Below are 22966 nucleotides of genomic sequence, written 5' to 3' on the forward strand. Positions count from 1 at the left end.
TAGTATGATAGCTTTTCTCTGCCAGGGGCTCGTAGCACATGCTTAGGAAAAGTATAAAGGAGAGTGTGTAAAGTACAAAGTCTGTGAAGTAAGCACTACTTCTCCCAGTAGACATTCCCAATTTAGTATTCTGTTGTTCAGAGACTTCCTAAGCCAAATATGAGATGTGTAATGGCTCTTCCTGTGAATTTGATCAAGTTCTCTTTGAACCTATTTTTACCTTTGCTTTTTCCAGGATTCTGTGGCAATTTAATCACACATTGTGTGAAAAAGTACTTCCTTTCATTAGATGTAGATCTTTAGACCTCTTGCAACTGGCTGCCTTCCTCCCCACAGTTATTGCACTCAGGGAAATGGTGAAACACCCCCTAGTCAGAATTTCATAGATCTCTCATAGTCCTCCTCAGCCATCTGTTTTCTAAACCTTTTCTCCTATGGAAGAGATTCCACCTCCCCAGTGACCCTTGTCCTCCCTTTCTAACTTTTTCTGCTGTATCAGTCCATAACAAAATGCTTTTTTCTGCTTTCCAAAGGATAAATACTACCAAGAGGAAGATTCTGCACACTCTTTATTTTTCAGTTTGCTGGTGCATATCACGCACAACTACAGTGGCACAACCATGACTTTTGTATCATTTAACATCTGTTACAAAAGAACTGCAAGCATCAGGCACTATGTTAAAATGCTTGTGATTATTAAAAAAAATATGTACACAAGCTATTATTAAAGTTTTCCTGGGACTGGTATGGCTGAGATGTTAATTTGGGCTTCTTCTGCAGAGGAAGAAGGTTCAAATTAACATAATGGGCTTTTTTTTTTTTTTTTTTTTTTTTTTTTTTTTTTTTTGTTGGAAGACCTTTCTCAACTCCAGTTTTGCTTTGCTCTACTCCACTCAAAGCCCCAGATCAACAGCCATTCATTTCCTCTATCAGCAGGACCAATTACAATCCTCCTTGAAGTCCACTACAGTCCTCCTGAGCTATCTGGATGCACCAGGTATATAGAAGATTAAATTCTCCTGCAGCATCCTCCATCTGCTCCCTTACCAGCTGCAGACTAAACATACTTGATGAAATTTTACTGCCAGTTGTACTTGTCTAATTGGCTATTGGTCTTCAGTGGAAGGTGGAATATAAATGAAAGGAAGTTAAATGGTGCCCAGCATCCAGTTCCTCCATCTCTTCAGCATTTTCACTGCTGCTTGAGCGCAAACTAAAAACAGAACTGGCAATGGCAAAACAGCCAAAATATCACAGGGTAATGGGTCCTAACACTAGTTTCAAGTGTAGATGTGAGATTGAGAACAAATTGGAGACTAACTACTGGCTGCATGAGTGCATAGTTATCCTGGATTTGTAAGAAGAAGAGATGGGAATCTGTCCCTATTCAGTTCAAATCTGTTAATCTTGAACTGTTAATCTTACTGATTTAAGGGACATCTATGGTTACTTTATGGTTCTACCTTCTTTTTCATCATGGGGCAAGACAGCAGTCTGCCTCACTCGTTTTCCACTCATACCCTCCACAATTCACTGCTGATCAAATGGGCTCTCATTACCATCTCTTGCAACAACAACATTCCTCATCTTTCACTCCTTATACTTCTCTGTGCTCCTCCTCTGTCAGCCTTCTCAGTCAGATGCCTCAGACTGCAGAATATGAAGTGCTGTTTACATAAAGAAAACCCACCCCAACCCAAACCCCCAAACCTCCTCTCTCCCCTGCTTATATAAGCCTTCGCCCTCAGATGCCCCAACACGGGAACTCTGCAAGGTGAGAGGGAGCTGCCTGCAGGAGAGCACCACAATGAGGGTAACACAGACAGGCAGAGCACTAGCTTTGGTGAAAAGAGATCATTTTGAAACTGAAGTTTGAATGTGAAAAATAGAATGTCTGGACACTGGTAATGGGCACTAAAATTGTGAGAGATGGCAGATATATAATTATGAAAAGTAATTATGAAGAAGCAATATAATATTTATCTGAGTTAAAAGTACTTTTTTGTATAAATGGAATGTATAATATTACATACATAGTAGATTCATTGGTATTAGTATCTTACTGATTTCACATGTGTGATTTTTGAATGTGCTTTGTGAGTTTGGATGTGTAACTTCAAAGGGGTGTAAGTTTTAATAATTGAAAGATAAACCATTTCTGAAAATTGGGCTCCTTTAACTTTTCATCAATCAGTAACTTAAAATCCTGAGCTACTGGCACTGTTAGCTCTCTCTTGGGCTGGCCTCTGGCTTTGTTAAATCACATAACAATTAGAGGTCCTTGTCTCAATAAACAGTGAGTTTGCATGAAAAAAGAGAGATGCTTGCTTGTTTGTTTGCAATGAGAAAAAAAAGCTTATGCTGATCATTTCAAGAAAAAAAATCACCTGAGTGTAGCACTGAGAGGCGTGACTGCCAGCGTTAGGAAGAGTGGCAACATCTTAGTAAGTCCTTCCATACCGAATTACCGAGAAAAAACTTTCTAAACATTTTCTGTTTGTGCTCTCCAAAGCTTTCGCAGGTTTACACGGTCTAATAGTGTAACAGCAGCTGTGCAAGCAGACCTGGATTTCCATGAGAACTTTGAAATAATCGACCCTCAAGAGGACAATACATGTTCTGGACAAATATCAAGACAGTTTTCCCGAGATGCAAGCACCTCCACCGTTAGCATACAAGGGTCAGGAAACCACTACCATGCATGTGCAGTGGATGATGACTTTGAGACAGATTTTGATCCATCAATTTTACCTCCTCCTGACCCATGGATTGACTCTATTACTGAAGATCCTCTGGAAGCTGTTCAAAGGTCAGTGTGCCCACGAGATGGCCACTGGTTTCTGAAGCTACTTCAGGCAGAGAGAGATCGTATGGAGGGATGGTGCCAACAGATGGAGAGAGAAGAACGTGAAAACAACTTACCTGAGGACAGTAAGTAACCACACATAATAATATTGCAACTGCAAAGATGTATTTAATGTAGGTCAAATTCACTCCAGTGAATTCTGTATTGTGCCCTTTCTTACTTAGCTAATGAAGCTATGGTTGTGATTCTCAAAAGGACTGTATGTATGTATATCATAATCCTTATTAAAGCTGACAGGGAATGCAAATGCTCAGCACTTCTGAAACTCCAGAGGTATCAGTTTTTGGGATTGCACAGTTCAATAGATAATTAGGAGAGTGTGGTTAGGGATCTTGTAGTATTAATGTTTCTTAACTCTTCTGTTTGAAATCACTTCTCATAACTTTAGAATATAGTTTAACAGATTGTAGTTTCTGTTAATTAAATTCATATTTCAGGTGCCTTTTCAGATGGTGATTAGCATAAGAGTATTTAAATGTTTCTCCCTACTGAAAGAGATTGCAGTTATGCTTCCAAATTGTTCTCTCCCTCTCTCTCTCTCTCTCTCTTTCCCCCTCCAGCCTCCCTACATTTCCCTTGTAGTTCTCATTTGCTTTGACCATCCCAATAAAACAAGTTCTTTATATCGTGTGATAAAAAACCACACACATACAAACTACATCTCAGTTGTCACCACTGTCAGCAATATTAACCTACCTGTAAGGTAACAGGTCTGTCTAGTAAACCTTCATTACTCAGAAGGGTTGAGGACTGAGTAGTTCACATCTTATTCCTTCACTCTAATTAGGGCAGAAGGGCTGAGCATGTGTTTCCCAGTCCAGATTTTTTTCTCCCAGTAAAAATAGAAGGGTTTTTTCCATTTATTTCTCTTACAAGGAACAGTACTATTGCTAGCTGTCAACTTTAGACAGAGGTAAATCTGTGAACATGCTCCTTGCAAATAAAGCTGTTTCAATTTTTAGAAGTGAGCTTCTGGGAAACACTAAGAAGCAGCTGCTTATAGAGAATTCAGTTTTTTATAATTTAGACATGCCTAAGCATATTTTCCTGGATATAAAAGTAATATTTTTCCAACTCCCAAATTAGCTTCTACCAAAGCAAGGACTATTACTTCAGCTCCAGAATTGCTTCTTAAAAATTTTTAACCTTTCCTCTCAAGAAGAGAGATGTTTGAATTCTTCTGAAATGTAAAGGTTTTGATAGTCAAAGTTAGACAAAATTGTAAGCAACTGGAAATTTATTTTAATGGCATGTATAAGATAACCTGAATTTTAAGATATGTAAAGGTTTTATATTTATATAAAATTTATGTTACACAAGACACTAACAATTTCTTCTGAAGAAAATATATGGAAGGTTTGACCTTAAAAGCAGATCAAGATTTCCCAAGTTGTAGAATTTTTGATTCTCATTTTTAACTCATATCTCTTTGCACATGTATCAGAATAAAAGAGTTTCTGTTGTTTCTGTCGTATGAAGAAATAAACCTTGTGAACTATGAGATTTTAGACTGAGAAAGAAGTGTGAAGATATAACAAACAGGCAGCACAAAACTTTTATAAGTCATAACAACTTAGGACACAAGGAAATCATATTCTGTGATGAGGGTGGTGAGGCACTGGAACAGTGTTGCCCAGGGAAACTGTGGATGCCCCATCCCTGGAAGGGTTCAAGGCCAGATGGATGAGCTTTGGGCAACCTGGTCTAGTGGAAGGCAATGGGGCTGAAACTAGATTTTAAAGGTCCTCTCTAACCCCAACTATTCTGTCATTCTATGAACTGATAATACTGGAAAAACCTATAAATATTTTATTTGTGCACCAAGGTGTTTGGTGCACCAACAAAGTCATAGGAAAAGAACATGAAGGGAATTTTATGAGCCTGATAGATGCAGAAAATGCATATCTGTACAGAATTGTCTCCCAATGTCTTTGGTATAAGACAGTCTTAAAGGGCTCTTTGGGCAATCAATGTGTGGAGTCAGTTATGGGGAAGATAAAGGAATGGTTAGGCTGGCTATTCCCAATGCCTCCTCACAGCACACCCACCATGCGTCCTGGCGCTTCTTGTGATTACTGGAAATGCCAGGAGGAGAAGGGTCACCTGGGTTTGGTAGCCACTGTTGAAGTACTTATTTTGGTGTGGCGCTGTCAGCTGCTGTGGCACGTGGCAGCTGCCTCCCACAGAGGCTGTGCAGGGCTTTCTGCTGCGGCTCAGCACGTCCCGCTCTACCTGGTGCCAAGGAAAAGCATATGGCCGGAGCCACTCCGCCCGCTCAGCAGTGCCAAGAACAAAAGCCTGGTTGTTACAAACCCTGCCCCAAAAAAAGTCTTTTTCATACATCTATACACTTTAAAGAGAGAGAGGAGAGGAGCAGAAGAGGTGCGTTTGCTTTGCTTTCCCTAATGAAACATAACCAGAGCGGGGAATGCATCCTTTGTTTCCAACCTGACATCCCCAGCATGTGTTTGGCCAGATAACAAAATAACGAGAACGTGTGATGAGCGAGGTTTTCTCGATGCCATGGCAGCTGACAGAGGGCTCATCCCCCCAGCGCTCCCCGTAAAATGATCCGCGCTTCCTCCAGACAATGCGGCCCTTGTGCGGAACAGCTGTCTCGGGGAGACGGCTCGCTGCTGTTTGACAGTAGCTTGTATGTTACATAGATACGTAGGGTATTATCTAGCTGGGAATGGATCTACCAGATGGGATTGAATGTTTCTAGCTGGGAAATGGAGTCTGCTGCTCTGTGTAAAAACAAGCTGTGGTTCAGTGGCTGCATGATGAAATGCCAATATAGAGAGAAATGTGGTTTCCCTTCCGCCATGAGTTATTTATTGTATAGTGTATTCTGGTAGTATCTGAAATCATTTTCTGATAAAGCTGCTGCATGTGTGACAGGCAGATGAACACCAATCACACTTTAAGCCAACATACTTGATGTGATTTCAGTGTATTTTGCAGTTACAGGGAAGTTGGCTACAAACTCTATGGCTCTCACAAAAAAAAAGAAAAGATGTTACACATTTGAGGCTAAACACCTTGTGAGACTTGATTGACGCTTTGGATCAGGCCTTAAGTGAAATCAACTGTTGACTTTTTTTTTTGTTTTTTCCTCAGCCATCTGCTTGCTCCTCCTACCTCTCCCCTGTAAAATTTCAAATAGTCAGAGCCCCACCACAGTTGTTGGTGACTTTTGGCTCAGACCTCTATTGTCACCTTTTACATACAAAATTAGCAGCATCAGACCTGCACAGCTCTGACCATTTTTTTTTCCCCAGCAGCGGTGGCCACAGGAATATATTTCTATGGCCTTGGCCTGTCTTTGGAGGGGTTTTTTGCTGTTTTCATATTGACCTTCTTGGGAGAACCAGAAAGCTTCCCCTGCCCCCCTCCAGAAGTTTCTCTTTCACATGAGGTTGTACTGTGGCTGTGGTGTAAAGATAACCATCAGAAGCAAACAGCAGGCCTGATTCACCACAAGTCAGGTGTAATGTGGGTTTAGTGGCAAGAAAAGCCAGGCCAATCAAGTAAAAACTAAACAGAAAACCAAGGCTCTCACAAGACCTGTCATTATAACTCTCTTGCGTGTATACAGTAGCCCTCTGGGCTAGTGTGTGAATAAAGGCTGACCTCAAATCTGCAGCAACCTCACTGCTCAGGACCACAGCCTCTACAAATTCATCCTGTTCTGGCAAATTATGCAATGCTTACATGCTGTCTGCTGTTTTGGTTTGCTCCAATTGTTTCAAAAGAAAACACCAAAAGTAAAGGTTAGATGTGAGGGAATAAAGTTTAGGAAAAGGTACATTTTTCATAATAGCTGTGCATGGCAAAATAAAAAGAGACCCATGAGCTCACTCTCAGCCATAAGCACGGAAAACCATTTGCCATTCCTCTGCAGGGCTTCTCCAAGCAATCCTGGCCTCTGCTGTTCGGAGGAGTGAGACAGCCTCATCTTGCAGTGGGCTGGGACAGCCATGCACAGGGATGGTCACCAGCCTGACATGTGGCTGAGTCCTGCTGGAATCCCCCTGGCCACGTGCCTCTGGCCATATGCCCAACTCATCCTTTTCTTGCTCTGGTTTTCTTTTGTCCCCTGTAGGGACTTCTCCATACACGAGGGTTTCTCAAAGGAAAGCCAGCAAGGAAAGCCCTACCAGTGCCCAGAGGCTAGCAAGGCAAAAAGTGAAATCCACAAGCAAGGAAACGATCTAGTTAGGGGAAAAAAAAAAAACATTAAATGTGCTAATAAAAGCCAAGTAAGTCAGAGAACACATGGAAACTGCTTCAATCCAAATGAGAAGCATTTGCTCATGCAGACAGCCCTATTAATTTCAATGAGATCACTCCTGTAAGTATATATGACTCAAAGAAAGGACTGCTCCTTCCCTAGTTTGTTCCATTTGCTGTTTTCTCTTTAACAGCTGAGCTTAATACCTGAGCAGTAGCTTTAACTTTGAATTTCCTGGCTTTTGTCATACTTGGCGTTATTTAAATGTAGGTCTGTCAACATGAATAGGCTAAAATGCTGGTCCATCCTGTCTTGGAAATGGATTGTGACAGCTCTGTGGCAGGATTGCTTCATATGCATAGTGCCCAGCCAACATCTGCAACGCAAATGTCAGGCTGTGTCCCTGTAATTTCAGCTATTGTTCCTGCCACTTGCTCCTGGGGCAATGAGCAAGTCCCTGGTATTCCGTTCCCTAGCTTGGGCCCTGCCTACCAACCAGGTGTTTTCACATCGAGGGCATTTGAGTCAGGAGTCTTAAGTGCCTCCTTTGTCACTTGTTAGACCCTGGGGCCTGTCAAAGTTCACATGCAAATACATCAGTTGGGATTTTAAGGCCAAACTTCTCAAAACTCCTCTGGTTTCTCTATGTGATTACTTTTCACATCACTTCAGGTGGGTTTTGTTATTTTCTTATATTTTGTTATCCTTGTTACACACACAGTCACCTTCCTAGTTAGAGCAGATGACAATAAATTTTTTTTGCTTGTGTTCACAATTATTTTGTTTTGCTGTTTTCCTATTTCTTTTCTGGTGAAAACATGGAGGGGGGAAACACATAGAGCTCCACAATTTCAGAACAGGTCCCATGCAGTTCTTAGAACCAAGAGAAGCAAGAACTTACTGTTTGAACAGCACATAGTCCAAGTCTAATTTCAAGAATGTTTTAAAAGAAGAACATGTTGTGGGGGTTAAAGACACTGTCTTTAAAGGATATTCACTGCCATGTGTCTGTTCTAGAATAATATTCTGTGATTCCTAGATAAGAACAGTAATAGTGAGGAGGCATTCCACAGTAGATGAATTCCATCAAAATAGCTGTAAGTTCTTCAAGAATAGATGTAATTGTCCATGTCTTAAAAAAATGTCACAGGAGAGAACCGGATTTACAAGGAAGATAGGTTAAAGCAAGAAGGGGGAAAAAAAGAAAAAATTCAAACTATTAAAAAAAACCCACTGCAGTACACACACTTCTCCCTCTGGGGAAGAGGTGACAGCAAAGCATATGATGGATGTTAATAACGTTGCTTAATGCATTACTGGAAGGCATTCAGATCCAACAGTGCTGAGTGTGCTGTATAGTCCTGTATGGAACAGAAAGCAGACATGAATAACATTATATTGGTGTTTAAATCCATTATGATTGCATCTTGATGGGTTGGGATTTTTTGTTGCTTGGTTTTATATGTTTTATCTGTATCCTATTAGCTGAACACATCAATTTGAATGTTTATGTGGTTTTCCTCCTGTATCCCATCTCCCTTGCTGTTAAAGATTTCTCTGATTCTTTTCTGATTTGTTTTGAGTATTACCTTTGTAATTCCATTTATTTTCTTGGTATTTGGCTTCAAACCTTGCAGGCTTTTCTTCTAAGAAAATCTATTGGTCTATTTTTGCTTTTGATTTTTCACTACACCTTGGCCTTTCTGTTGGGCACCAGAGATTTTGACTGAGTAAGCAAAATGAGCACTGTGCCTTGAAACAATAAAAGTGGGTCTGGAAACAAAACTTAGGCTATTGATAAGGCTTTGTGTCTTCTAGAGACATTCCTTTCAGCTTTTTGTATGCTTTGTGTTTTGTCTTTTTTTCCCCCCTAACTTCCGTGACAGAGTTGGTTGTTGACCAGTTGCACATTAACAGACCCCATGCTTTTGAGGGGCGAGGAATCAGTGACACTTGACTAGATACAGCCACAGCTACAGCAGAAGTGGCAACAATAGAGAACAGCATCAACATGCATCCCGCAGTCAGCTGGGATGATGCTTTTTAGGCAAATAGCCAGTCACTAGGCAGCCAAGGACAAGGACTTCCTTTTCCCTCTGCTGAGATCTCTGAATATTAAGCTCTTCTTCCGCAAAAGAAAGAGGCACATCACCATCCATCATCAACAAGTTGTATATACATTTCTTCATGCTTGGGATGTGAATTCCAAATCATTTGGTTTCCAGGAAAAGCCCACCTCTTTTTTTTTTTCTAAGTTGAGAGACTTTTTTCCCCAGTCTCAAGTCTTGGGAAGCATCAGAGTGGCCGAACTCCAGATGAGGCAGCTGTTCCCAAATATACTCAGTGGGAAGAGTTTTCATAACAATGGGAACCACATGAAAGCTCTTGGAGTAGCTCCTCCTACTATTGAAAAGTCCTTTCAGTTGAGTGGTTTGCATATTGGGTTGCATAAATGACTAGACACACCAAGGGGTCCATTTTCAGCACTGTGCGCATAGAATTAGACACGCAAGCCTTGCTAACAATAATTAGAGTTGTGTGCAAAACTCCCTGCGCAATATGCTGAAAATATTCTGCTTAGTGAATCTTCCAGCTTACGGCTATTTCCTGGCAGTGCTGAGCTGAGTTCTGGGAACAAAATGAAAGTCTGGGCTCTGTGTGTGTTCACAGAGCTCTCTCCTATAGGTTCGGAAAAAAATGTGAAAAGACTCTCTTCCCTCCCCCTTTTTTTCTCCCGCTTTGTATGTCTGAAGTATAAATGAACTCCACATACCACTTTTCCTTCAACAGCCTTGAGAAGTGAGCTTTGAGGCTGGTGAAGGAAAATCCATTTGCCTTGAAGGAAGAGAACACAGATTTCATATAAGTGCGTCTCAAGTTTCCATTTATCACGAGTATTTGTGCCAGTCTGCTTAGCATGTGGCTACTCAAACCCTTGGAGAGGCCTTTCTCTTACCAAGCACTGCATGGTGGCATTCTGGTAGCCAGCACTGCAGCCAGTCACAGGACCAATGAAATGCTAAAAATCTTGTTAGAAGGGGTTGCAACATAAATACCGCAAAGTTGCATGTATTTATGTATGTATGTGTTTACTTATTTATCTTTCATTGTGGTAAATCAAAATACTTAGCAGTATTTTCCCAAGGGAGCTCTGTTAATGCTGTCTTAACTTTTATGCAAAAAGTGACTGTCCCCAGGGGATGGTGCAGAAGACAGCACTTAGGACTAGTATCTTTTCTAGGCTCTACCAGCAATTCCCTCACCTTGAGCTGGCCACTTCATCTGTTTGGTTTTCCTGTTCCTCCTTCACCTGTCTCGTATATCCAGGCTGTAAATTTGTCACAGAAAAGTTGCTGTGTCTATTTGAGAGCTGGACAATACGAATATCTCTGAGTAGAAATGATAGCGAGAACTGTGACACAGTGGCTGCCATTCATGTTTTTAATTAAGGAAGTGGTAATATTTTAAAAATTCATTTAAATTAGTTGTTTAATCACTTGTTAACCAGAGAATTTGGCATAATAAGTTGTTTCAGCTGAGAGAGAAAATTAATTAAGGAGTCAGACAAATCTGTGATGCTAACCTGTTTTTTGTTTTTTAAAGACATATTTGGGTTTTTTTCTGAGCATTGGAAATCTCAAACAAATCAGTAGCTGCTTTCTTCCTCACAGCATCAATTCTTTCACTCAGCAATCCCTAAATTCACACTCTGTTTTCTGGATTCACTGTGTTACTGCCAGCTGAGGCCATGTCTGCCTTTTTGCTGTGTTTCTGCATTCTTGCTTCTTTTTTCAGACACACAAAGGTACATGCATACACGTGTTTAAACACATGTACAGGTACACACACACACAGAGTCTCCCCCAGACCAGAACTCCCCAGGGAGCCTCTGAATGCACCAGTCTATGGCTCGATTTTGGGCAGTGCATTCCCAATTACCCCTGTAAAATCCCAGTGTCTGAATGCAACCAAAACAGTGTGAGCTCCTGCTTTATTCAGAGGCATTTACTATGGGCTGTCTTCTGGTTCACTGCAGCCCTTCACAGCACTCGGTCAGCCCAAAGGGGCAATAAGTAGCCAGCTGTCTGTACAAAGGAGTCCTCAGCCAGCTGTGCTAGAGCTCCTTGACACCTCCCTGCAAATCAGCAGCAAGGAGGAGAGGCCAGGGTGCCATTGATCCCTCAAGTACTCCTGGGCATTTGAATTGAAAGGCAGAAGCAGCCTTGGGTTGTGCTCGTGGAAAGTACTCAGAAGATCCAGATGAGCTTCACTGGCATGCACTAAAACAATCATCCCCTTTCTGGGGCTCTGGTCGAGCAACACTCAGCTACACCTGACAATAAAGCCTGAGTTGCTAAGTGAGGTGGAGAAGCAAACAGGGTTTGAGAGCCGCATGTCCTTGTGCAGGGAGCTGGGTTTGTATTCATTTCGTGCAGGGAGCTGGGTTTCTATTCAAAGCCTGAGCCTGGGTCATAGTGATACGAGTGGTGACATTTCTGGTGAGCTTTCTATACAGCCTGCAGAAGCTTTTGATTAGCCACGTTTACACTGTCATTTCAACTGGTTACAGCTGGTTTCACTGGAGGAATAAGAGTAAGATGCAACAACCTTTTGCATATTTTTTGTCTCGTGGAGATCTGACCTTAGACTTATCAACTTGTCTCTTTTTGTGACTGAAAGATAACATACCTTTTGAAAGCCAGAGCTGACTGCTGCACAGCTTTCTCCTCTCTTTTTATAGGCTTTTAGTTGCCTGCAGCAAAGAAAGCATTGTGACTTACTCTTCTTTTTCTCTCAGTTCTAGGGAAAATTCGAACTGCAGTGGGCAGTGCCCAGCTTCTCATGGCTCAGAAATTTTACCAGTTCAGAGAACTTTGTGAAGAAAACCTGGTATGTAATTTTTCTGCTAGATACTGGTGTGTACCTTTTACTAACACTGTGAATAATCCTACATAAACTAAACTGATTTTCTGACTAAGGTGGCAGTTTTTCCAGTAAAGGCCCTTATATGAATTTGGGAGTAGCTCAAACTTGTCAGAGTCAGCATGAGTTTCACAATAGATTGAGACCCTTAAAATAAAGGCAAAAAGCTTTGGGTGAGCAATCACTGAGGCTCTGCTACTGACTTTAGAGGAGCGAGGGTCTGTCCCTTGACCGTTGAGTTCATGGGCACACAGCTGGGTAAAACACCTTAAGGTCTTTGAGGGTGGGTCAGAAATCTGCCAAGCTGGGCTTTCCCAGGTGCTCCTGGGAAACAACCTCCAGACTAAAATCCGCCTTGGTTAAAAAATGCAACAGAAATTGACTCTGTCTCAATAAGTCTTCCAGTTCTTAATATTAAAACTGAAAAAGCCTTCTGATTGCACGTCTCTGCAAAGAACAGCCTACAACTGGGCAATCTGTCAAGCACTGAAAAACTAGGAATCAAAGTGTAATCTCTGGTCTCCTTATGGCTCTAAAAATATATACTTTATTGTTTTCAATAATTGCACCTTACATGGTATAATCATCCTACCAAAATAATTTGTTAGCGTGACTGTGGAAAGCACAAATAGAAATTTTATAAGGCAATCAACTGACTCTTTTGGGTTTATTGCTTCTGAAGAGGAAGAAAACTAAAGGCAGAGTAAAACTTGAGCCATGTAAAACAGGATGCAAGGCACTACTAGTAATTTATTTATTAACAACAAAATTAATAACAATATATCAGTGTAGTCTGACAAGGCCACAGCTGACTGGTTTAGGAACTCCTCAGCATTTATGAAAAAACATGCTTGAAGTGAGTGTATGCAACATCTCATTTTAATTAAACAGTTTCAGCTGGGAACCAGCTTATGGGGACACATCCTGGAGAAAGCCTTCCCTCATACAACCCTTGCCAGTGGAGGAGGGATTAGGTTTTGGGTATGCCCACTGCATGCAAAAAGTGTTCAGGGCTGGGGTCCACTGAAGGGACAGGATTCATTGGGTCTGGCCCAAGCTGTGCTGAAGATGCTGACTGTCCAGATACGCTCTTCTGAGCAATGCTGTTGGGCTGATGAGTTTGCACACACAAAGCAATGCTCCCTACCTGTGTCCCTGTTTTGTTCTTCCCAAAAATCTGCCTGTAAAAATGGGTTTACTGGGCTTCTGCACGTAGTCTTCTGAGGTTTTCACCCAGCACAAGTCATTCTTGACACACACACACAAAAAAAAAAAAAAAAAAAATTAATTGGCCTGAGATCTATAAAAGAAAATTTTACTTAGTACATTTTTGTAAACCTTACATTCTCAGAGTGCACATAAGTGTTCAAGTATTGGTATATCACTATTTGCACATGCAGGAAATGTACATTTGCACCTATATTTTTGCAAACCTTACATTCTCAGAGTGCAGAAAAAGTGTTCAAGTATTGGTATATCACTATTTGCACATGCAGGAAATGTACATTTGCACAGGTTTCTCTCTGTTTTACAAGTGTGAGCATGGTAGGGAATCCTTCCTCATGAAAGTGGAGGCTGGCAATTCATTTCAGTGCAGATAGGATTGCCACCGGTTGTGCCCAGGAACATCCCTAGGCAGATCCTACCACAGGGGCCCTTTACCCTTAGTCTGTGGGGGGTACCCACTGCCTTTGGTGAGTGGGTGCTTGCAGGGCACAGCAGCTCAACGCCGAGCCAGATTCCTCGAAGTAAAACCCGCCAGTAAGTAATGCTTTGCTTTGCTCCTCTCTCTGGGTCTCACCCATCACTTGGATCTGCTCAAACTGTTTGGCTAGCCAGATTTGTAACCATTTGCATGAATTCTTTACATTAAGAAGTACTGAAGCCAACATGTTTTTTTCTTCTGTTACACAGAATCCTAATGCACATCCACGGCCAACCTCCCAGGATTTAGCAGGGTTTTGGGATATGCTGCAGTTGTCCATAGAAAATATTAGTATGAAATTTGATGAACTTCATCAGTTAAAGGCCAATAATTGGAAACAGATGGATCCTCATGACAAGAAGGTAGAACACTGTAGATTTTGTATGCTTCATTTAAAACCCTGCACAAATACTGGACAGATTAAGTAGGCCTCTGTGTTACAGCGTTGACGTTAAAAATGTGAAATGAAGCTCATATCAAATTAATTTCATTGTATTAACAATGTTTACATAATAATCATCTGGGATATTATCTGTAATATGTTTCAGGCATATTTTTAAACCAAATCTGTCTTTGTGAATCGGATGATGGGAATGTGGTACTTTGTTAAGCTTTACATTTAATCATATTAGATGATCAATCGTTGGAAGGAACTGCCTTATATATTGATTCTTAAAATTAAATAAATCACATTTACGGTTCATATTATTGCATACAGCAAGAGTTCTAGGTTGTGTTACTGAAAAAAACAGGGAAGTACTGTAACCATTGCTGACTTTGGTAGCCAGGTTACAAACAGCAATATCAAAAATATGCCTTCCAAAATGTTACATGAAAAAATTACTATTTTTTGTCCATTTGTTTGTTTTTTATTTATTTTGGGCTTTTTTTAAAGTGGGTGATTTCACAAACACATTCACTTTCACTTTCCTGGTATTGTTGTTTACCTGAGGTAGCATAAAAATCATCTGGAGCTTTGGTGGGGATTTTTTCCTTTTTTTTTTTTTTTTTCTTTTTTGTAAATGTAGTCATCTTCTGTCACCATGAAAAACTACCACATCCAAATGTAAGTCACGTTTCACGTTACATTCTCATTTGGCACCATCGCCTTTTTTTTTTCTCCTCACTATCCACCTCAAGACAAACAGTACTTGGGTGAGCCAAAATACACAAATGTTTCAGAAAATCCTTAGAGCACAGACCCATTCCTAGAGGAACCAACAGTCTAATGTCGCGCTCCTGTAGGTATGTAATTTGGTGGCTGAATTTCCGCTGTGACTGGTCTGATAGCAATGAACACAGCCAACAGGTAGGGTGACCAGAAGGAGGGGGAGCACAATTTACCGGTACCGTGGCTCAGACAGGAGTCCTGGCTACCTCAGCTTATGGTCAGCTGGCTGCCAATGACCAAAGTGGTGTTTTATTTTGGACAAATAACCATAATAATATCAAACCCCGTTAATCTTGCAGCAGGAAGCTTGTACAGGCAGTGCTGGTAGCACTATTCCTCCTCCTCCTCCAATCAAGACTAAATATTCATTCCTGACTTAGGAGTGCCATGTTCACACCATTTGTGCACACCTAGTGTGTTTTGTAGGGGAATGAATGGGAATGTGTTTTCCTAGCCCAAGGTACTGAAGGCAAGTCATTTTCTTATCTTCTTTTTTTTTCCCAGTATCTATCAGAAAAGGAAGTTAAAACTGCCAAACATGCATGCACAGAAATGCTGGTATATGGTCTCTCATTAGCTTTTAGAGTAAAGTGGGTAGGCTGAGTGTTTGCAATTGCAGCAGTAAGAAATGAGAGCTTTCCTCGAAAAAAATGTGCCTTTCTTTGCTTCTGAAAAGCATTTCAAAGAGCTTCCAACAAAAAAGAAGACTATAACAGTTTAAAGGAAGTTAAGTAGTGCTGAAGAAAGGGACCTACAGTAGGAAGGTAAAGATTTTAAAGCATTACACTGTGTTCCTGTTTCAACAGCATTTTTCTGTGATGTTAGATGAAACAGATCATCTCCTTTCTTAAAAAGAATTTAAAAAAAAGGAAGAAAAAACTTTCTGTGGAATTGATATTTGCCTTTGGCCTTTGCCACTGGGCCATTTTTAAGCAGCATAGATTAATCCTTGGATGGAGAGAAAAAGCAAAGTATGAATAAGTGTAACTAAGCACCTTTATATTTTGAGCCATGGAAGCTGTTGTGAGCAGCATGAGAGAAAACGAAAGGGCAGAATGGGACCTTTGTAGTGTGATAAAATCCCTTCGCTCAGTGACCATGTTCACAGTTGGAAGGGGATGTAACTTAAAAGACAATCTAATTAACTTGACAAAGTCTTTGTGGTTGCCTGAAATTCAGTTCTGAATACACTTTTTCTTTTATGGGAGAGATCCTTCTCTGAGGGTTTTTTTTTTTGGTTGGGTTTTTTTGGTTGTTTTTTATTTTCTTGGTTTTTGATGTGTATGTGTGTATACATGCACCAGGATATACATAAAAGCCCTCCTTGTTGGTCACATATCTGGAGCTAGCTGCCACCATGATGATTAATGCATGTTCTCTTAACGGTTTTAAGTTTTTCCTACCAGACTTTCTATTTCTAGCTGAATGTAGCTTCATGCCTATTTAGCACAAGGCCAGAATTTATGAACTTGCACATCAAGACCCAGAGCATGGGATTTTTGAGCAGTCACTAAATTGCTACGAAATAGATACATAAATATGTGGTGGGTTTTTTTTTTTTTTTAACTACTTATTCTGATGCACCAGCTGCAGACAGCTAGCTCCCACCTACATTTGGGAACGCCAAAGCCATGACACCTCCATGTTGCAGGAGCATCTAGCACTATGCATGGATAAAAGAGGGTGGCCCAGGAGCTGGGGCTCTCCAGAGTTCCTCTGCTGAGAGCAGCGTTCCCTCCTGGCTGCACCGGTGGCAGGAGGTCGGTCTCTTTCCTGGTCCCTGGCACTATGCAGGTAGCAGTGGGGGCCCCGGCCCCAGCAGCACCGTCCCCGAGGAGAAGTAGCACGGCGGCCGGCCCTCCCCTCCCCTTTGCCCTTGCCCCATGTTTGTGAACCCTTGTGCACAAAAGCCAGTTGACTGAAGACAGAGAGGCAGATAAGAGCTAACAAACCTTAGGTAAAATGTGTGTTCTAACTACTGATATATCCTAGTTTTTCCCGCCTTTCCCTGAGAAGCTGTATAATGCCATTAACCTTCTGCTTTGATCAGGAGAGAAGGGTCCCTCCTCCAGTGCCAAAGAAGCCATCGAAAGGTCAGGTGCCACTCATACGAGAACGCTCTCTGGAAAGCTCGCAGCGTCAGGAGGCCCGGAAACGGCTGATGGCTGCCAAGCGCGCTGCGTCGGTTCGCCAGAACTCAGCTACCGAGAGCGCCGAAAGCATTGAGATATACATCCCCGAAGCCCAGACCAGGCTATGAAGGGATCCAACCGGGAGGACTCTCTCTGGCAAGACAAGCCTCATGTATAATCTGCCCCTCTAGGCTCCTTCTCAAGGTCACCACAAAGTATTTGTACCTCCTCCTCTCTCTCTCTCGCTCTCCCTCCCTACTCTCCCCCTCCCCTCTCTCTGTACGCAGCTGCCCCGATGCTCCCAGTGAACTCCACTGCCGTGGCGTAGTTGTCGGTCCTCCGAGAGATGTCCTCTAATCACCCTTGCTTTCTGAAGGTTCGCCCATGTCATCACGATGCTTTGTCACATGTACTGATGCTGCCACTTTGCCTCATGTAAACAAGCACGATCCCTTTTTCTTTTCTGTTTGGAACCAATAAACGCAGCACTCAGACTTCCACACACCCGCACACCTGTACAGTAGATGCTCCATTTAACCTACTCATGATCTTTAGTTGATCTAAAGCTAGTCTGTTACCCAGTGTACAGCAATATCAAACTGTAGGGGACTTTGGTATTTTCAGTCATGCAGGGTGATGCTTTCGGACTCTGCCGTCTTCCTCACAAAAGATGAAAGGAGCTATGACTCGGATTCCCTTCTTTTTATTACTGGTTGTTTGTTTTTTTTTTAAAGCAGATGGCGCACTTTATTCTAAACCTCCAAATCACATCTTCACCTGAATTAAGGAGTCACACAAGGGGAGGGAGCTGGGGTGGGAGCGGGGAGGGGGGGACGAAAAGAAACCCCACAGCTCTGGCAGGTGAAAAGGTGGAAGTATATCCTGCAGGTGAGATGGCGAGGGATACAAAAGATCCTGTGGAAAGATACCTGCACACTCACAGCTGCACAAACTGCCTCATTTTTATTTCATCAATCACTACTTAAACATTTCAATCAGCAGAAGATTGTAAATTCGATCTTCCAGGGAAATAATCTATTTTGAAAGGCAATAAAAGAGTAAAAAGGAAGGAGATAAGAAGCAATGACAGTTGAAGAGATAATATAAAAGAAGGATTTTCTTGTCCAAGTATTAGGAATTTTTAAAATTGTACTGTATTGTCAACTCCTCTTGTATTGTATTGTATGGATTATATTGGTTAAAAAAAAAAAAAAAAGAAAAAAGAAAAAAAAGCTTGGTTTTGTTGATGTCTTAATCTCGGTGGGACCATCCAATTGTCATACGTCCACGCAGCCACACACGGACACCTGTAAGTGAATTACTGTACATGGAGCCTCTGATGCTTTTCCAGGCCAGGCTTGCTTTGCTCTATCCACAGCTGGTTGTATGCTACAGTTCAGACTGCTTATCACCAAACCGTCCATATTTAGGAGTAAATTTCTAATTCAGCCTCCTCTTAATAGTATAACGTACTCACTTGAACAAGAACAATAGACTACTTTTCACAAGTTATGGGATCAATATGAACTTAATATTTTTCACGACAAGCCTTCCTACCCTGGCTTTTGCCATTGTTTTGCAATCACGAAAAATATGCATCCTAAGTAGCTCATTAATAGTGGGCGGAAATGGCAGATTATAGGACTGGAGAGGAGCCCGAGAGGTCAGCTCCTGTGTGTCTGTTCCCTCCAGCCACCTCTGGCTGGGACAGGGGCTTGCCCTCCAGCTCCTCTGATGAGGAATGATGCCGACCACGCTGCTACTGGAATCTCTTGTGCCAACATTAGGAAAGCTATGTCAGGCATGTTGCTGAAAGCGAGTTGTGTGCGTGCGTGCGAGCGTGTGTGAGTGCGCACATGTGTGCCTAACTGGCATGTGCTACTGCCAGCAGAATTAGCGTGAGCTGCTTTGGGTGACAGGGCTGCTTTGGGTGACTGGTGTGAGCAGAGGAGAGCTGTGCGGCCCTCAGCATGTGTGCGGTCCTGCAGCGATGTTTTCCAGACTCCTCTGCTGCTCCCTACATGCTCTTCACCCTGTCTGCCAGGGCAGGGGTACACGGGAGAGGAAGGCAGGCTGCTTTCTGCTCCCAGTGGGCACAGGCGCAGGGACAGGGACAGCCCCACCGTGGAGGGGCACAGGTGGCAGCCCTTGCTCCACACCAATGCTGGCTGGCTTTGCCCATGGCAGCTCAATCTGTATGGACAGTCCAACCAGTGAAAAACCCCACTGCACATGTGGCGTAATTCTGCAGCTTGCACTTAAAAAGCATTGAAAATCATCATTGAAAAGTTAAGCTCTTGCTAAAAGTGTTCATCAAGACCATGCCAGACAGCTTCTTTTCCTATGACATCATAGCCAGGTGCTAATTTAATTTTATTCGAGAAAATAGGAGAGGTAATAGGTTCTGGCACCAAGTATTTTCATGAGAGCATACTAAAACCACTAGAGAATTTGCTACCTCTCAAAGCCATCGATATCTGAGCTATGTCTTTATAAACAGGGCACAAATATTTACTGCTGTGGTTTACAAGATAAGGGCTAATAATTTAATATATAAAAGACTTTTAACTAGAGTAATCAGAAATCCAGTGTAACTCTAGAGTGCTTGGTGTTACAGGAGCTTCAAAAGGTTTGACCCTCTAAGCGTTTGAATACCAGTGTATTTGCTAGTTTTGAAACACTGCGTTTAACTTTTAGCAGCAACAAAACATCACCGTGTTTGCAGTATGTAATAGTGCCAACTGCCACTTTTGAGCATATATAGTCATAGGAAGTATTAATTATTTGGAACTCATTTGTACTGAAGTATTCAAAGCAGTACCTAGGTGAGAGTCCACATTCACAACTGTGTCGCAGACTTACTTAGTTTTGTGAACGTTTTATGAAAGATGAGTTAAGACTTTGGTTGACAAGTGGCTGCAGAAATTTATATCCAGCAAGTTCTCCCCTAAAAAAGCAGAAAAGTGAAGACTATCTAGTCTTGTACATTACAAATTATTGTATTTGTATATCATAGAATATTTTTTGTATCTATTTTAAATGAATTTATTCTTAGCTGAATGCTTGTTAGTTCATTTGGCACTGGAGAGGTTATTATAATGTTTGCCTAGTTTTTTAGCAAAATATTAAAAATACAGCCAATACCAGAAAATACAAAATAAAATAATTCTGCCCATAGAATGCCACTAGTTAACCACTTGACTCATTTACAAACACTAATGCTAGTATATTTGCTCCATCATCTGTTTTAGAATAATTTGTAACTATTTGTTTTTAGTCTAAACTGCCCAGTGAATTTTAAAAATGCCTATATTCTGTTTCACTTTGGGACTAAACTATTGCTTTTTTTTCTTGGGGGAAATTTTAGAAAAGGTTGGTTTTGTCTCCTGCTTCAAAAGTTAAAAAAAAAAAAAAGAGGTATTTATTATATTTTTTGCAGATGTTTCCATAAAATTCTCATAATCTTTTTGTAAAGAAAGATGAAGAAATGGATTAAAGATTTTTAATATTTGAAAAGGTAAATAGAAATAATTTATTTGTAATATATTTCATTTTATTTATTGGTGTTCCCTTAATGCTTTGATGTGCACTATCACTTTAATTTAAACTGTATCATTGTGAATTTATTGGGGGTTTTTGTTTTTTTGTTTGTTTGTTTGTTTTTGTTTTTGTTTTTTTTTTAAGGAAAATGGTCAAATGCGTATTTTAAGTAGAATGTAAATCACTGGCCTACCTGCATTCCCAAATGTGATTTTAAAAATGTTTTTGATTTGAAACAAAAGACACAAATTTGAAAGCCTTTAGACAGAAAAGTGTTTTTACGGCTTAATGATTTGGGTTTCCCTAGGATTATCTATCTGGTTTGTGTGTGGACAGGAAAATGTAAATAGATGAATGTTTCCCATAATGTAAAAAGAGCAAATTAATAAAATAATTAATGCACTGCTTGTAAGAGCTGTGGGTTTTCAATGCAAATTCATTCTTCCAGAACTGCCAAGGCATTTCATTTGATGTGGTCAAGGATAAAAGCACGACAACCAGAATATTTCTCTTAAGCTCTCATTGCTTAAGACTAGCCCTGCAAAGTCTCATCCAAAGCATCCTGCTGAGCACCCTGGAAGTGTTCATCTGCACAGAGTTGCTCACAGGCATAAAAGTTGCCATGATCAAGGCCTTGAGCCTTAGCAAAATCTTCAAAGGCACTTCTGCACAGAGCCCAGCCAAACCCCACTGAAGATGCCAGGAGTTACACTGGGGACTTCAAAAGAAGTGGCAAGAAGACCCCAGCCTGTTTGGTTTTCCCCTCGCTGGTTCTCTTTCATTTTCTGCTTATGTCCCATGATGTCTGAATTTTTGGGGGCAAAAGAGATTCCTGGCAGGCATAGCTAACTTTCCCTTCACTGGAATCCTGCTTCCATATGGGGTTTTTCCCACTGGGTGAAATAAAGACAGTCACCAAATCACACGGAAACATGTCCTGGATGACATTCATGGTTATACCAGTGTTTAAACAGGTCCTGATTCAATTTGTAGTACCTGGTAGTTGTATTATTAGTGTGCCAGTGCTGCAACGTATACTGTCTGCCCATGTTTAGACCCTCAGCACAGAAAGACCAGAAAGATTTGTGCTGCAGATCCGTGGGCAGGGAAAATTCTGCTTAACATCAAGATGAAGGGATTTTTCTTTACATGCTGGAATTTGTATGCTCATTAGCCACTGATAAATGGATGCACCAGGGACGGGGGGGGGGGGGAAATGCTTTACTACTTAAAAAACTTTCTGAGGTGTCTGGTACCTTTTTGTAATGAGAACAGCTCAAGGGGAGTAAAATACCAGGTATGTTTCACACTGTTCTCCAGCAGAGTAAGGAAGTCCAAGCCATGACTCAACCCTGCCTTTCATGCAGGTAAACTTTCTCTGTATTTATACTCAGTATTTCCTTCCAGATCAAATCAGAAGCCTTCCCCAGAAGTATATCTTGTTGTCAGTTTGTTTGCCAGTGTCTGTTCTCTCCTGCAAGACATTGTTTTTGCACCACGCAATAGGCAAATAATTCACTTCAGCCGTCAGTTTGGAGCATGCTCGCCTATCAAATCTGATGACTTTGAGCTGACATTTTTGATAGCAATTAATGATAAAAATATTGGCTGCTCTGCTGCTACTGGTATTTGTTGTTGAGGTCATAGGTTTATACATGATTTGGGGTGCAGAGAGCAAGTGAATTTCTTTTTTTCCCACTACGCATCACGGAACAGGGTCGGGTCAGGCCCACTAGCCATGGTCCTGCACTGAGCAAACCTGAGACCAGCACTCACAGCTGAAACATACTCATCCCCTCTCCCTTTAGTCTGATGCTATGCCAGTGACCTATAAAACATTTCTGTGCTGTCACAGCAAGCTCATTCACAACACCGTCCCTTCCCTGTGCTTTTGCATGCAGGGAGGTTTTTACAGCCCCTCTTCTGCACGGCTGCTCGGTCACCGTTGTGGCAGGAGAAGGTAGCTGCTCTCAGTTGATTCATCAGGGTGCATTTGGATGCCAGCTGCAAAACATGACGTGACTGGCCCTTCCAGCCGGCAGTCAGGCTTTCCCACGCTTGGGTCCCATCGGCGGACAGCACCCTTCTCGGTAGTGCTGAGATTACAGCCGGTCCCCTATTGCTCCCTGAGTCACATGCCCCACTCGCAGTGAGACAAAGAGGCGAGCTAAGGAACAGGGCTTCCTGGTAATTGTGTTTTTCATGGTTCTCTTCACTGATCCAGTAACAACATAATCATTGAAATTAGAGACAGAAAAGCTCTGCTGGGGCATTGTGTTAACACTCTGCCAGTTCCAGATTGCGATCTACCGAGCTGTAGCAGGTAAGTCATCACCTTCCCAGCTCTGCTCCACCCAGAGGGAAAAAAAAAAAAAAAAAAAAAACAACACTAATG

General features: G+C 41.6%; 1 protein-coding gene across 4 annotated transcripts in view; it reads left to right on the forward strand.

The window, feature by feature from the left end:
• The window catches only part of DLGAP1 (DLG associated protein 1), a 130860-nt gene extending 113667 nt beyond the window's left edge, over positions 1-17193 (forward strand). For all 4 annotated transcript variants that reach the window (XM_041399299.1, XM_041399298.1, XM_041399301.1 and 1 more), the window contains 4 exons: positions 2513-2931; positions 11899-11990; positions 13938-14090; positions 16950-17193. In XM_041399299.1, coding sequence (XP_041255233.1) covers positions 2513-2931; positions 11899-11990; positions 13938-14090; positions 16950-17159 — 874 coding nt within the window. In that variant the 3' untranslated portion in view covers positions 17160-17193. The remainder of the gene's footprint in view (positions 1-2512; positions 2932-11898; positions 11991-13937; positions 14091-16949) is intronic.
• Positions 17194-22966: the final 5773 nt, after the last annotated feature.

This window comes from Onychostruthus taczanowskii, unplaced genomic scaffold (genome assembly GCF_017590055.1).
Source record: "Onychostruthus taczanowskii isolate IOZ18803 unplaced genomic scaffold, ASM1759005v1 scaffold16, whole genome shotgun sequence".
Lineage (NCBI taxonomy): Eukaryota > Metazoa > Chordata > Aves > Passeriformes > Passeridae > Onychostruthus > Onychostruthus taczanowskii.